This window comes from Drosophila takahashii, chromosome X (genome assembly GCF_030179915.1).
Source record: "Drosophila takahashii strain IR98-3 E-12201 chromosome X, DtakHiC1v2, whole genome shotgun sequence".
Classification (NCBI taxonomy): domain Eukaryota; kingdom Metazoa; phylum Arthropoda; class Insecta; order Diptera; family Drosophilidae; genus Drosophila; species Drosophila takahashii.
Window position 1 is genome coordinate 12,163,842 of NC_091683.1, and position 14,586 is coordinate 12,178,427.

General features: G+C 43.0%; 2 protein-coding genes across 5 annotated transcripts in view; one reads left to right on the forward strand and one right to left on the reverse strand.

The window, feature by feature from the left end:
• Ptp10D (Protein tyrosine phosphatase 10D) overlaps positions 1–12,073 on the forward strand; it is a 46,565-nt gene extending 34,492 nt beyond the window's left edge. Inside the window, exons 4-13 of one of the 4 annotated variants that reach the window (XM_044395510.2) lie at positions 1,158–1,439; positions 1,644–1,691; positions 2,688–3,360; positions 3,942–4,366; positions 4,433–4,864; positions 5,708–7,105; positions 7,859–8,541; positions 8,604–8,862; positions 9,263–9,391; positions 11,211–12,073. In XM_044395510.2, the coding sequence (XP_044251445.1) occupies positions 1,158–1,439; positions 1,644–1,691; positions 2,688–3,360; positions 3,942–4,366; positions 4,433–4,864; positions 5,708–7,105; positions 7,859–8,541; positions 8,604–8,862; positions 9,263–9,391; positions 11,211–11,242 (4,361 nt within the window). In that variant the 3' untranslated portion in view covers positions 11,243–12,073. Of the gene's footprint in view, positions 1–1,157; positions 1,440–1,643; positions 1,692–2,687; positions 3,361–3,941; positions 4,367–4,432; positions 4,865–5,707; positions 7,106–7,858; positions 8,542–8,603; positions 8,863–9,262; positions 9,392–9,668; positions 10,054–11,210 lie in introns of those variants that run through there. The other 3 variants (XM_044395506.2, XM_017160479.3, XM_017160481.3) reach the window with 3 other exon arrangements.
• Positions 12,074–13,498: 1,425 nt separating this feature from the next.
• Positions 13,499–14,474, reverse strand: Vlet (COMM domain containing 10 protein valette). Its single transcript, XM_017160482.3, has 2 exons — positions 14,296–14,474; positions 13,499–14,235 (listed from the first exon to the last, which is right to left on the reverse strand). Exons 1-2 carry the CDS (start codon positions 14,325–14,327, stop codon positions 13,548–13,550), a joined length of 720 nt encoding a protein of 239 aa, XP_017015971.2. The 5' UTR covers positions 14,328–14,474; the 3' UTR covers positions 13,499–13,547.
• Positions 14,475–14,586: the final 112 nt, after the last annotated feature.

The window sequence follows — 14,586 nt, forward strand, 5'->3', positions numbered from 1 at the left end:
ACAAATATTACAAACAGTTAACGCTTTTTCTTTCCTCTTTCTCTTTTCCCTTCTCTAATAACTTTTCCCCACTTACCCCAAAAACGAGACCCTTGGGTAATTTATAGGCAAAGACGGGCTCTCAACGCCCTCTTCTTCTCTTTCACTCCAACCCCCTTTATAAGAACCCCTCTTTGGTCGCACTTTCGCAGGTGTTGGTCAAAGTTTCACCCTCTGTGCAGTTGGGAAAATATCAGAGAAGCTTAGCAAAAAAAAAAAAAAATAATATATTTTGTATCTATTTCTGTCTTTTGAATTTGTTTTATTATTATTAAATATTAAAATAAAAATTAATAAAAAATATTGGCTACAGTTTCTTATAATTATTTAGAGAGAAATAATCATAACAAAAAAAACTTTTCTAATGTTTAGACAATACATTTTTTTTTTGAGTGTAGACACTCCCCAAGCTCCCAAACTCCAATCAGCCAACTTTCGTCCATGTTGTAAGTACTTCCCCCTTATCCGCTTTCCTGTTCTTGTTCGTTTGTCTGATTGATTTCGTTACTTAGTGCGATTTGCTCATTAGCCAGCTTACAAACATTTGACGAGGGGGTGGGGGAGGGTTGGAAAAAGGGTGGGGGAAAATGGGAAATATCGAACTGCAATTAGCGATTTGCACTTGCAACTCGTATTTGGTTTCTTCGATTGCATGTTTCGTTTCCTTTTTTTTTTTTTTTTTGCTTTAACTCGCAACAGGAAAAGGCAATTAGATGGAAGCCATTTCGCGGACAAGGCCAAGTATCATCAGCTTTTAATCTTTAATCTCTAATTTCTAACTATTTTGAATAGGGTTCAAAATGCTTCTCAAGGGCTTCTTCTCACTTTGAAAAGAAAGCATCTAATGGAAATACGGAATTTAAGATACAAATGCCCCTTTTATTTAATTTATACAATTTTTTATTTAAGAAAAATTATTTAGCCATCATACATTTTTTTATTATCTTTCCAAATTCTTTTAGGGTTTTGAGTCTTTTTTGGGAGCTGATATATCTGTTATTAAAAATATTACAAACAGGTTTAAATATTAAATATTTATTTTTATTTCTGCTATAAATTTTTTGTACTACATATTCTTAATTTTATATTGATAAAAATTATTTCTATCCCTTTTTCAGCTCCCGATCCGCCGTCGAACCTCTCTGTCCAGGTGCGGAGCGGCAAGAACGCCATCATCCTGTGGTCCCCGCCCACCCAGGGCAGCTACACGGCCTTCAAGATCAAGGTGCTGGGCCTGTCGGAGGCCTCGAGCAGCTACAACCGCACCTTCCAGGTCAACGACAACACATTCCAGCACAGCGTCAAGGAGCTGACCCCGGGAGCCACCTACCAGGTGCAGGCCTATACCATCTACGATGGCAAGGAGTCGGTGGCCTACACCAGTCGCAATTTCACCACAAGTGAGTCCCTCGGTGTCCATCCAAAATAAACTACCCACATAATCCGAATCATTAGATCTTTAAATTATTTGTTCTACTCGGTGATGGTAACTAAACTTGATTAACTTCTTTGTCTCCCGTTTTCATTGTAACTAAAAAAACAAAAAAAAACAAACAAAAAACACACACTCTCTCGCAAAATACGACTTAAAACTAACAACAAAGGTCGAAGGACGCGGCATAAAGAATTGCTGGACATTAAGATCCTAAGAGGTAATACTTAAGCTAGTCTTCCCATCGAAAAACCCAACCAAATTGTAGTAATTTTGCTTAGAAACTGGTTAGGTTAACAGAGAAAAATAAAATATCATCATGAGTAAAAACCAGTAAAAAAAAGTTCATTGCTAAAATATTTTTCTCTGTTTACCTAGCATCCAAACTGACCTCAAAAGCACCTCCTTTGCACAGGCTACAGCCCAAAATTGCATTCCAAAAATTCATTTTTGATCCGACAATTGCCAACCGCAGTGCACTTTCTCTCCACCCAGATATGGAGGAGGCTTTTCCCCTTTTTCCCACACTTTTCTCACAGTTTTCCCAAACAATGTGCATGTCCAGCCGCAGCAAAGCAACCGAAACACACATAACAGTGGTCACTTTGTAAATAAAACGCATGTTGGCGCTTAGGAACTTTAATTCGGAATAATTGTACTAAAAAGGCTTGTGGTTATTTTAATAAAAAAAATTACGCCTTTTTCAGTTGTAGTTATTATTATAATATATTGAATGCCTCTTTCATATGGCTTAATTTTATTATTATTAAACATAGGTACTCAGAAACTTTAAGTGAAATAAATAATTTGGCTTTTCTAATATTTTTTTGAATACTTGAAAACTTTTTTTTTTCTAATAATTTTAATTAAAAAAAAAAAAAAAATTTATATATTATTTTTTAAAAATCGAATGGTAGAAGAACATGTAACCCTTATTTTTTCTTAATCATAAAATTTATTTAAATTCTTAATCCATTTGGTGTTGGAATTTACTTGATTGACAACCACTGTGCAGAAAAGATTCTCTAACTAGCACACACTAACACACACACTTCCTGTGGCAAAAGACCCCATAACTCTGGCCCGTAACCCCAAAACTCCTCCCCCCCAAAAGCACTGAAACTCCCGACCCCGAAATATTGCGATATTGCGACCACAACTAACGCAAAGCAACTTCTCCATTTGCCATCTGCCATCCGCAATTCGCAATCCGCAGAGCCCAACACTCCGGGGAAATTCATCGTCTGGTTCCGTAATGAGACGACGCTGCTGGTCCTGTGGCAACCGCCGTATCCGGCGGGCATTTACACGCACTACAAGGTGTCCATCGAGCCGCCGGACGCCAACGACAGTGTTCTGTATGTGGAGAAGGAGGGCGAGCCGCCCGGTCCGGCGCAGGCGGCCTTCAAGGGTCTGGTGCCCGGCAGGGCCTACAATATATCCGTGCAGACGATGTCCGAGGACGAGATCTCGCTGCCGACGACGGCACAATATCGAACGGTGCCGCTGCGACCCTTGAACGTGACCTTCGATAGGGATTTCATCACCTCCAATTCGTTCCGGGTGCTTTGGGAGGCGCCCAAGGGCGTCTCCGAGTTCGACAAATATCAGGTTTCGGTGGCCACCACCCGCAGGCAGTCCACCGTGCCGCGGAGCAACGAGCCGGTGGCCTTCTTCGACTTTCGCGACATCGCCGAGCCGGGCAAGACGTTCAATGTGATCGTGAAGACGGTCTCCGGCAAGGTCACCTCGTGGCCAGCCACCGGCGATGTGACCCTGCGACCCCTGCCCGTTCGCAACCTGAGGAGCATCAACGATGACAAGACTAACACCATGGTCATCACCTGGGAGGCGGATCCGGCGAGCACGCAGGATGAGTACCGCATAGTGTGAGTATTTTAACCTTAGGTTTAACCTTATTCACATTAAAAATTGAGCCTTTCATAGCCAGATTACATTAATCTTAACATACTTAGTATTACATTTAAATAAAATAAAGGAAAGCTCAAAGAAATTGTTATTTTAAGCTAAATGTTTATAACCTTAGGTTATTTTAACCAGAGGAAGAGTAAATTGAGCTTTAATTCAGTTTTTTAAAGTCAAAGTAAATAAGTTAAAGTAAATTAATTTCTAATCTCCCGTTAAGTGTTAGTTAAGATAACCCGAACTTAACCGGAGGAATATTATTATTATTAATTATCACTTATTTTTGCCACAGCTAATACTTTGTATAATACTTAAATAAAATAAAGTAAAGCTCAAAAAATGTTCATGTATATCCAAAAATGTATAACCTTAGGTTATATTTAACCGGGAGAAAAGAAAATTGAGCTTAAATCCAGTTTTGTGGGGTTATATACAATGATTTTGTAGAATAAATTCCTAATCTTCCATTAACTGTTAGTTAAGATAACCCGAACTTAACCGCAGAAATATTATTATTATTAATTATCACCTATTTTTGCCACAGCTACCATGAGTTGGAGACATTCAATGGAGACACCAGCACCCTGACCACAGACCGAACTCGATTCACGCTGGAGAGCCTTCTGCCGGGCCGCAACTACTCGCTATCCGTGCAGGCGGTCTCCAAGAAGATGGAATCGAACGAGACCAGCATCTTCGTGGTCACCCGCCCCTCGTCGCCCATCATCGAGGACCTGAAGAGCATACGGATGGGCCTGAATATCAGTTGGAAGAGCGACGTGAACTCGAAACAGGAGCAATACGAGGTGTTGTACTCACGCAACGGAACCAGCGATTTGCGCACCCAGAAGACCAAGGAATCGCGACTGGTGATCAAGAATCTGCAGCCGGGAGCTGGATATGAACTGAAGGTCTTTGCGGTTAGCCACGATTTGCGAAGTGAACCGCATGCCTACTTCCAGGCAGTTTGTAAGTGACTCTATGATCTTTAACTATCTTAAAGATTTTTAATCAATTGGAAATCATCCTATCCAGATCCCAATCCGCCACGCAACATGACCATCGAGACGGTGCGCAGCAACTCGGTTCTGGTCCACTGGTCGCCGCCGGAAAGCGGTGAGTTCACCGAATACTCGATTCGCTATCGAACGGACAGCGAACAGCAATGGGTGCGCCTGCCCAGCGTCCGATCGACGGAGGCGGACATCACCGATATGACCAAGGGCGAGAAGTACACCATCCAGGTGAACACGGTGAGCTTTGGCGTCGAGAGTCCCGTGCCGCAGGAGGTGAACACGACGGTGCCGCCGAATCCGGTGTCGAATATCATTCAGCTAGTTGACTCACGGAACATCACGTTGGAGTGGCCCAAGCCGGAGGGTCGGGTGGAGTCGTACATCCTTAAGTGGTGGCCCAGCGATAATCCCGGTCGTGTGCAGACCAAGAATGTCTCCGAGAACAAGTCGGGTGAGTTTGCGATCGAACGATCGATCGATGGATTGATGGAGCCTGAATATAAACCGGAACCATTCTCACATCCCTCTGTCTGAAACTGCTATTTATCCTATATATAACTTAACTGATCCTTTAGTTTTCGGACTTTTCTAACTTGATTTCTGAAACTCTGAACTCCATTTTCCAATTTTGTAAATTAATTATCCCTGTTATAAGGAGATTCCCTATTTTGGAAATACTTTCCTCTACTTTAAATCAATCTTTAATAAAATTTTATCTTTCTATTCAACAAATACTAGTATATCTGGTATATCTAGTATTTCTGGTATTTCTGGAATTTCCTAATACATGATTAAAACTATATGACTTTCCTGGAACTCTTTCTTTATCTATATTTTTTCTTTACAACAAATTCCAATGTACCTGGTATATATAGTATTTCTATATATATTTTTCCTTTGCAACAAATTCTAGTATATCTGGTATATCTAGTATTTTTCGTATTTCCTAAAATATTATTATAACTATATAATTTTCCTGGAACTCTTTTTCTATCTATATTCTTACTTTACAACAAATTCTAGTATATATTTGGTATATCGAGAATTTCTAGTATTTCCTATAACTTGATTATTGCTATATCATTTTTCTGGCACGCTTGGTCTATATATATATTTTTCCTATATAACTATATAATTTTCCTGGAAATTTCCCCACTCATGAAATCTTCTCTCGATTCCTGTTGTGATGGCCAATCGGTTTCCCCTTCAACTGCAATCTTCTGGAGCTTCTCCTATTCTGTTCTGTAACTCTAACCCTTCCCCGTTCTGCTTCTGTGTGTCATCCACAAAACAGCCGACGATTTGTCGACGGTGAGAGTGCTGATCGGCGAACTGATGCCCGGGGTGCAGTACAAGTTCGACATCCAGACGACCTCCTATGGCATCCTGTCGGGCATCACCAGCCTCTATCCGCGCACCATGCCGCTCATCCAGTCGGACGTGGTGGTGGCCAATGGCGAGAAGGAGGACGAGCGGGACACGATCACCCTGAGCTACACGCCCACGCCGCAGTCGTCGTCCAAGTTCGATATCTACCGCTTCTCCCTGGGCGACGCCGAGATCCGGGACAAGGAGAAGCTGGCCAACGACACGGATCGCAAGGTGACCTTCACGGGTCTGGTGCCCGGACGTCTGTACAACATCACCGTGTGGACGGTCAGCGGCGGAGTGGCCAGCCTGCCGATTCAGCGCCAGGATCGCCTCTATCCGGAGCCCATTACCCAGCTGCATGCCACGAATATCACGGATACGGAGATCTCACTGCGCTGGGATCTGCCGAAGGGCGAGTACAATGACTTTGATATTGCCTACCTGACAGCGGACAATTTGTTGGCCCAGAACATGACCATCCGGAATGAGATAACCATCAGCGATCTGCGACCCCACAGGAACTACACCTTCACCGTGGTCGTTCGTTCCGGCACCGAATCCTCGGTTCTCCGGAGCAGCTCACCCCTGTCGGCCAGCTTCACCACAAACGAGGCGGTTCCGGGTCGAGTGGAGCGTTTCCATCCCACCGATGTTCAGCCCAGCGAGATTAATTTCGAGTGGTCGCTGCCCTCCAGTGAGGCGAATGGCGTGATTCGCCAATTCTCGATAGCCTATACGAATATCAACAATCTCACGGACGCCGGAATGCAGGACTTTGAGTCGGAGGAGGCGTTTGGGGTGATCAAAAACCTGAAGCCCGGCGAAACGTATGTGTTCAAGATTCAGGCCAAAACGGCCATCGGTTTTGGACCGGAGCGGGAATATCGACAGACGATGCCGATATTGGCGCCACCACGTCCCGCCACCCAGGTGGTGCCCACCGAGGTCTATCGCAGCTCGTCGACCATCCAGATTCGCTTCCGGAAGAACTACTTCTCCGATCAGAACGGCCAGGTGCGCATGTACACGATCATTGTGGCGGAGGACGATGCCAAGAATGCCTCCGGCCTGGAGATGCCCAGCTGGCTGGACGTGCAGTCGTATAGCGTCTGGCTGCCCTACCAGGCCATCGATCCGTACTATCCGTTCGAGAACCAGTCGGTGGAGGACTTTACCATCGGCACCGAGAACTGTGACAACCACAAGATTGGCTACTGCAACGGACCACTGAAGTCGGGCACCACCTACCGCGTGAAGGTGCGAGCGTTCACCGGAGCGGACAAGTTCACGGACACCGCCTACAGTTTTCCCATTCAGACGGGTAAGTGGGTAGTAAACCTAATCGGAATTGAGTAATATTAATATTTATTTTATTAATATTTATTAAGAGATAAATAGCGAACTTCCTTATAGCCATAACTATAGTATAATACAAACCCTACTTATATTATAAATTTCATTCTATCTATGTCTTACCTTGCATATTCTGTTATATAGAAATGCTAAGCTCACCGGGTAAGCGATGACTAAAGTTTTGTCCTTAAAGTTTTCTATATTATTTGGCATTTTCTTATAAATGATTTAGTTTAAAGATAAATAATAATATTATATTTAAATGGACTATTTTTTTAGTTTGCTTGTAATATATTTAGTTTAAAGAGAAAAGACTTTGATTTATACCCATACATTATTAAATATAATATTATGTTTATTTTTTGTTTCTTTCTAAATTATACAGTTCAAAGATAAAAGACGTTTGTAATATTTAAAATATTATATTTACATTAAATATTATCTTAAGTTTTTTTATAAATGATTTAGTTGAAATATTTAATGTATTTAAAATTAGTAGATAATTAAAAAAAATATTTTTTTTTTAAATATTATAATTTGTAATATTTAAACTATTATATTTACATTAAATATTATTTTAAATGTTTCTATAAATGATTTAGTTGAAAGATTTGATTTATTTAAAATTAGTAGATATTTAATATTTATTTCTTTTTTTTTTAATATTTTAATTTTCCATTTACTTTTACCGTTATTAATAACGCCCACCTACCGTCCACAGATCAAGACAACACCTCCCTGATCGTGGCCATCACAGTGCCGCTGACCATCATCCTGGTGCTCCTGGTCACCCTGCTGTTCTACAAGCGGCGACGCAACAATTGCCGCAAGACCACCAAGGATTCGCGGGCCAATGACAATATGTCGCTGCCGGACAGTGTGATCGAGCAGAATCGCCCGATACTGATCAAGAACTTTGCGGAGCACTACCGCCTGATGTCCGCCGACTCGGACTTCCGTTTCAGCGAGGAGTTCGAGGAGCTGAAGCACGTGGGCCGCGATCAGCCGTGCACCTTTGCCGACCTGCCCTGCAATCGGCCGAAGAACCGGTTCACCAACATCCTGCCCTACGACCACTCGCGCTTCAAGCTCCAGCCTGTGGACGATGACGAGGGCAGCGACTACATCAATGCCAACTATGTGCCCGGGCACAATTCGCCGCGGGAGTTCATCGTCACCCAGGGACCGCTGCACTCGACGCGCGACGACTTCTGGCGGATGTGCTGGGAGAGCAACTCGCGGGCCATCGTCATGCTGACCCGGTGCTTCGAGAAGGGACGCGAGAAGTGCGACCAGTACTGGCCCAATGACACGGTGCCCGTCTTCTACGGCGACATCAAGGTGCAGATTCTCAACGACAGCCACTACGCCGACTGGGTGATGACCGAGTTTATGCTGTGCAGGGTAGGTGCTTTGAATAGGAATATCTGTGGCATAACTTGAATATCTCAATCTCTGATCCTTAGGGCAGCGAACAGCGCATCCTGCGGCACTTCCATTTCACCACCTGGCCGGACTTTGGGGTGCCCAATCCGCCGCAGACCCTCGTCCGCTTCGTGCGCGCCTTCCGCGATCGCATCGGGGCCGAGCAGCGACCCATTGTGGTCCACTGCAGCGCCGGAGTGGGAAGGTCGGGCACCTTCATCACTTTGGATCGCATCCTGCAGCAGATTAACACGTCCGACTATGTGGACATCTTCGGCATAGTGTATGCCATGCGCAAGGGTAAATAATTGGGAGAAACTAAAAGAAATGGCTGTACACGATACAGCGGCTGTTTTATGAAGATTAAAAGAAAATAAGGAAATTATATTTTTTATATAAATATTTATTTTTCTAATTATTTTTGAATATTTTAAATATTTTACAATTATTTTGAGGCAACCGCTGTGCCGTTTACAACGAGCATTTATTTAAATAATGGTTGTAAACGATACAGCCGCTGCTATAAAAATATATATACATTTTTAACTCATATTTAAACAGACCTAATTAAATTAAAGGCTTCATCAGTAATTAATATTATTTTTTTTAATAATTAAAGGCAGCCACTGCACCTTTTACAAACAGTGTTCAGTACTTTTTTTGAACCAGAATTTATTCTAATATATATTTCCCATTTTAGAGCGCGTTTGGATGGTGCAGACGGAGCAGCAGTACATCTGCATCCACCAGTGCCTGCTGGCGGTGCTCGAGGGCAAGGAGAACATCGTGGGTCCCGCTCGCGAGATGCACGACAACGAGGGCTACGAAGGTAGGTCTTTGGCCAGGGATGTCTCTTAAGTTTCCCCCCAGCCAACAACAAACCGTTCGCTCGCACACTGACTAACATAAAAAAAAAAGAAAAAAGAAAAGTAAAAACCCAGGACATTGTGGGTCTTGCAGCCAGCTGTTTCTATTTTTTAGTTCTTCCTTACTAGACTTAAGCTTTATGTTTCCAATTTTCCATTCTGGTGATGGGTGACTAACTAACTTTGAGCAAAATCATTTTCCTTCATTTACCCAAAAAAAAAACAATGCAAACGCCGCAGGCCAACAAGTGCAGCTGGACGAGAACGGCGATGTGGTGGCCACCATCGAGGGTCATTTGTCGCACCACGACCTCCAGCAGGCCGAGGCGGAGGCCATTGACGATGAGAATGCGGCGATACTGCACGATGACCAGCAGCCGCTGACCAGTAGCTTCACTGGCCACCACAATCACATGCCGCCCACCACATCGATGAGCTCCTTCGTTGGCGCAGGGGGCGGCATTAACAATGTGGAAGCGCCGGATAGATGACATTCGGTTGTCAACCAGAGTGATAACAACAATTCGGTGGTTATCGTCCTGGTTGACAACAAGCCCAGCTCGATGATCTGCAAGGACAGCAAGGGCGGCAACATCGATGTCCTGGAGCAACAGCAGCAGCAGCTACAGCAGCAGCCCATCCAGGGAGCCCACACCATGACCACCATATCCGCCGTCAATGGCTACAATACGCTCCAGCATAGACGCAAATCCCAGCTGATCACGTTCAGCTCGTCGTCCTGTGATATCAAGAACAGTCTCAGTCATGAGTACATCAATGGATCCAATGGATCGTCGGCCAATTCGAATGGTGCAGCTCCAGCTGTTTCTGGTACCGGCAGCAATCGAGCCAGTCGCGCCAATGTCCGACTGAGTTTCGCCGAGGAGGATGTGATGATATTGCCACAGAATCACCAAGAGGACGAGGTCTTCACGCGCCGCCGTTCGCTTCTGGAGGTGGAACTCGGGGTGGAGGTGGGCGAGGATGGTGAGCTGGTGCCACACGAACTGGAGGAGGATCTCGAGGAGGAGGAGGAGGAGGAGGAAGAGGACGACGATGAGGAGCTGTATATGCACGACGAGTTCGAGACGCACATTGATGCCAAGTCGAACAATGCCAACGACGACAGCGGCGGTGGGAGCTACGAGGACTCCCATGCGCTGCACTCCTCGCTGGGCGGCAGCAATCGGAATAGTTTGGAGAAGGACGACGACGACATCGAGGTGGATGTGATCAGCACGGACGTGAGCTGCTACGATCAGCTGCTGGGCAGCAGTTGCAATACGCGCAACGGCGACGACGATGACATAGCCACGCTGGTCGGCGATGGCGACTATGCCACCACCAAGCTCTGCAAGGCCTCCAGATTAACTGGTGGTGGATTGGCATCCGCTGGAGCAGCAGCAGGAGGAGGAGCTACCGGAGGAGCTGTCGGAGGAATCGGTGTTAACGGTGGTGGTGTTTTAAACAATGGTGTTGGTTCCGAGGCTGGCGGCGGCGGCATCATCTATGCCAATCCGTTCATGGGTTTGTAGACACTTTCGCAAATCCCCGAGGTGGTCAGCAGTGCATTTCATGGATTTTTCGTGTATATAAGATAGTAATCCTTGTGTGTCATGAAATGCACTGCCTCCACATCTCTTAGATGTCTTGTGTATACTGCCTGATTGAGTTTACCTGCATGCCTACCTGTATATATTTCAGTTGATGTTATTTTCTAACCCCGCATGAGCAACCTAATTGGGAAAAAGCCCTAATGAAGCCTATTTGAATGTCTTTCAGATGACGAGGGCATTGCCGAGTCGGGCATGTAAGCCCATTCCAGAGCCCAGGAACTCCAGAAACTCCAGCCCATCCCAACCACTCAACTCAACGAAACTCAACCGAATGGAACCCAACCCAACCAGCATGTGGCAACTACATTATTATTTACTTAAGGAGGAAAGTGCGGAGGATCAACGCTTGATATTATAATTGGATATATGTGTGTACTACACCGGATACTACTGGATATATATACTCTACACCGATCTATCGAATGGGAATGCAGCAATCTCGCCAAACAGAACGAACACGCATCAATTTATACATTTTATATATATCTAAGATAACGAAGGATCAGCGATCGGCGAACACTGAATACTGGAATACTGATTGTATTTTTACGCTAGCCACAATTTGATATAAACTATATATCTTCCAATTTTTTTGTACACCTAATGTTAGTTGAAATATGTATGTGAGCGAGACGAGCAAATTTTTGTAGCAAACTAAAAGCGCTAAATGTTTACTTTTTTATATTATTATATATATAAATACTTGATAAACATATACCTAATATTAGGCCTAAACTAAACTAACTATAAATCGCACACACTCATACACTCACACAAACACAATGCAATAATTGAGTTACATAGTTTTAAAGAGGAAGAAATGTTAAAACATTTGGCTGCAACCGTCGGAATCGCAAGAGATGTAGTGTACAATTTTTAATTTGTCGTATATGTATGATTTTTTTTCATTTCTGTTTTGTGTTTAATTTTTTTTGTAATTTTTATCCAAGCGTAAGCTGTGTATGTATGTGCTACATTTTTGTTTAATTATATCAAGTTTTATTTAAAAAAGAAACCAATCAAAGACCATTTTGCGTACTCATCATTTGAATTTGAATCATTCATATGGGTTCAAAACAGCGGGCCCTGGAGATCAATACAATCAACAAAAAGTAATGTAAATCACCGATGATAATTTTAAAAATGAAAGAAACATTTTCACTTACTTTTGACCGTTTGTGATTTTATTATTAATGAAAGATCAAACTAAATTTATTAAATTTTTGTATATATTTATGTAACCTAACGATATGTGAGAATTTTTATCTTAACTTGACTTTCAAGCTCTTTAATCTGTTAGTTTTCTTTGGAGACTTTCTTTTAATATCAAAATTTAAAAAAATTATACTTATTTATTTATTTTATTTTGTAATTATTACAAATCTCGTTAGATAAATTTCAGAAGGAAGAGAAATTTGGAAGGACAACTGATAAACAGACAGCACAAATTGAAGAACAGGAACAAATGACCAACGCATTTCGTAAGGCGATAATCATTTACACGAAAACCAATATGAATAACAGAATCCCACGCAAACTGTAGACTAACTAACGACAAAGTTAAGGGCTAGTTGACATAGCCGGTGCCAAAGCAAGAACAAAAGTAAGACAACAACACCTACACACGACAACTAACTGTAACAATAGCAATAAATTTAAATGAAAACTGTAGTCAAATAATTTGCATACATTTGTATTTTGTCCAAACTTAGTTGAAATGATTAACCGAACTGTGAGCGAGTGCAATAGAAATCGTTTTGCTTCTAGATTAGTGAAAATACAACGAAGCCCCTAATTTGAATACGAAACGTACCCAAAATCCAAAAGATCCCCCCCTCTCAATATAAATAAATACATATATTGCAAAAGCTATAGAAGATGAAACTAGAAAGTCTGTATTATGCATACATAATATAACATACGACTCCATTATACACACGCGTACTAAGGCCGACGAATAACATATGCATATACAATATAGACATATATTAAATATATATCATTGTAATAATTTGTAATGTTTATCAGTAGAATTATGATCCGAGGTGGAGCAGACGAGTAAAACGCATGCAGAGATCCATTAAAGTGTACTGTAAAATGTGCGACATCTAGTTTCGTCTAAATTTATTAAAGGTTTTTGCATTTTCCGAGGGTAAGTCATGATAATTAAGAAATTACAAAAGTTTAAAATACTAAATTATTTATTTTCCGTGTCGTTTGCATCGTTTTTTGCTAGTCTTATTTGGGAGATCTTGAAGAACTCTCTCTAATAACATTGAAACATATTGATAATCAGGAATTTAAAGAACCAAAATATTTAAAAATCTATGAAATTTGGCTACAAAGGGGAAAACTAACCATAAATTGGTAAAAATTCAATTTAAAAAGTGTTTAACATTTGGCTACGATCGTGTTAGTATTGCATACTTTTAGGTCCATCTTTTTGCACAGGGATTGTGTGAACTAGCAACTAAATTGGCACTGAGAAGTCGACGGTGTCCCGCTACTGAGCAGCTGCATCCGGAGCCTTCATGGCCAGCATGGCGTCCAGTTCGCCCTGGATGTTCTCGAACTGATTGTACAGCTCGACAAGTTCCGGGTGCGTCATCTCGATGTTGATATCCTCGCCGACGCCCGTCTTCATTTGGAGCACGGCCAGCGGCGTCTTCTCCCGCTGCTGGCAGTGCGAGGAGACCTCCACGTTCAGTTTCCAGGCCACATCCTCAATGACATTCGACTCGTACCGCTTGCTGGCCAAGTTGTTCATAATGGGCGTCGTCTCGCGCACCCACAGCCGCAAAATGGCATCGATCTTGGCCTCGTCCTCCAGCTGGAGCTTCTCGCGCAGCTCCCGCTGCAGCAGGCTGGGCTTGATGATGAACGTGGAGATGCGTCGCAGGATGTAGGAGAAGGTCTTGATCAGGAGCAGAAAGTCCGGCCGCGGCACGCCCACCAGTCGCTCCAGTTCCTCGAGCGTGTACTCCGGCTCCGAGCTGCTCGTGGGGTTCTCCTCGGTGCTGCTGTCCGCCCGTCCGGTGGTCGTCACGCTGGTGCCCACCGTACAACTGGTGGCACCCGGCGCCGCCGCTCCCGAGGCTCCGCTGGGACTCATCTGCCGGTGGGTGTACCACAGAACCGTGGTGAAGGTCTCGTAGGGCAGGGCGTTGATGATCTTGATGCCCTCGCGGGCTCTGGTAAGTGGTTACAACCCAGTTAATAGAAAATATGATTAAAAAGTTAATACCACCAACCTTTCGGTGATCTTTATCCAGTTAATGCTCATGATTCACGTATTTCCAAGAAACATATAGTCGATAGATCTCTAGATGAAGCGCTTATATTATCTTTTTCTTATTTGAATCTTGCTTATTTATTAATTATAATAAATAACAAACAAATGTAGACTTTGTTTATAGAGAGCAACAAAAACAACAAAAACTATCGGACTGCCAGCTTGAAGCGTTGCCACTCAGATTTGAAAGCCATCCAATAATAACGGTAAATAAATAGCTATTATCATTTTGTTATTAGAAGGTTACTGG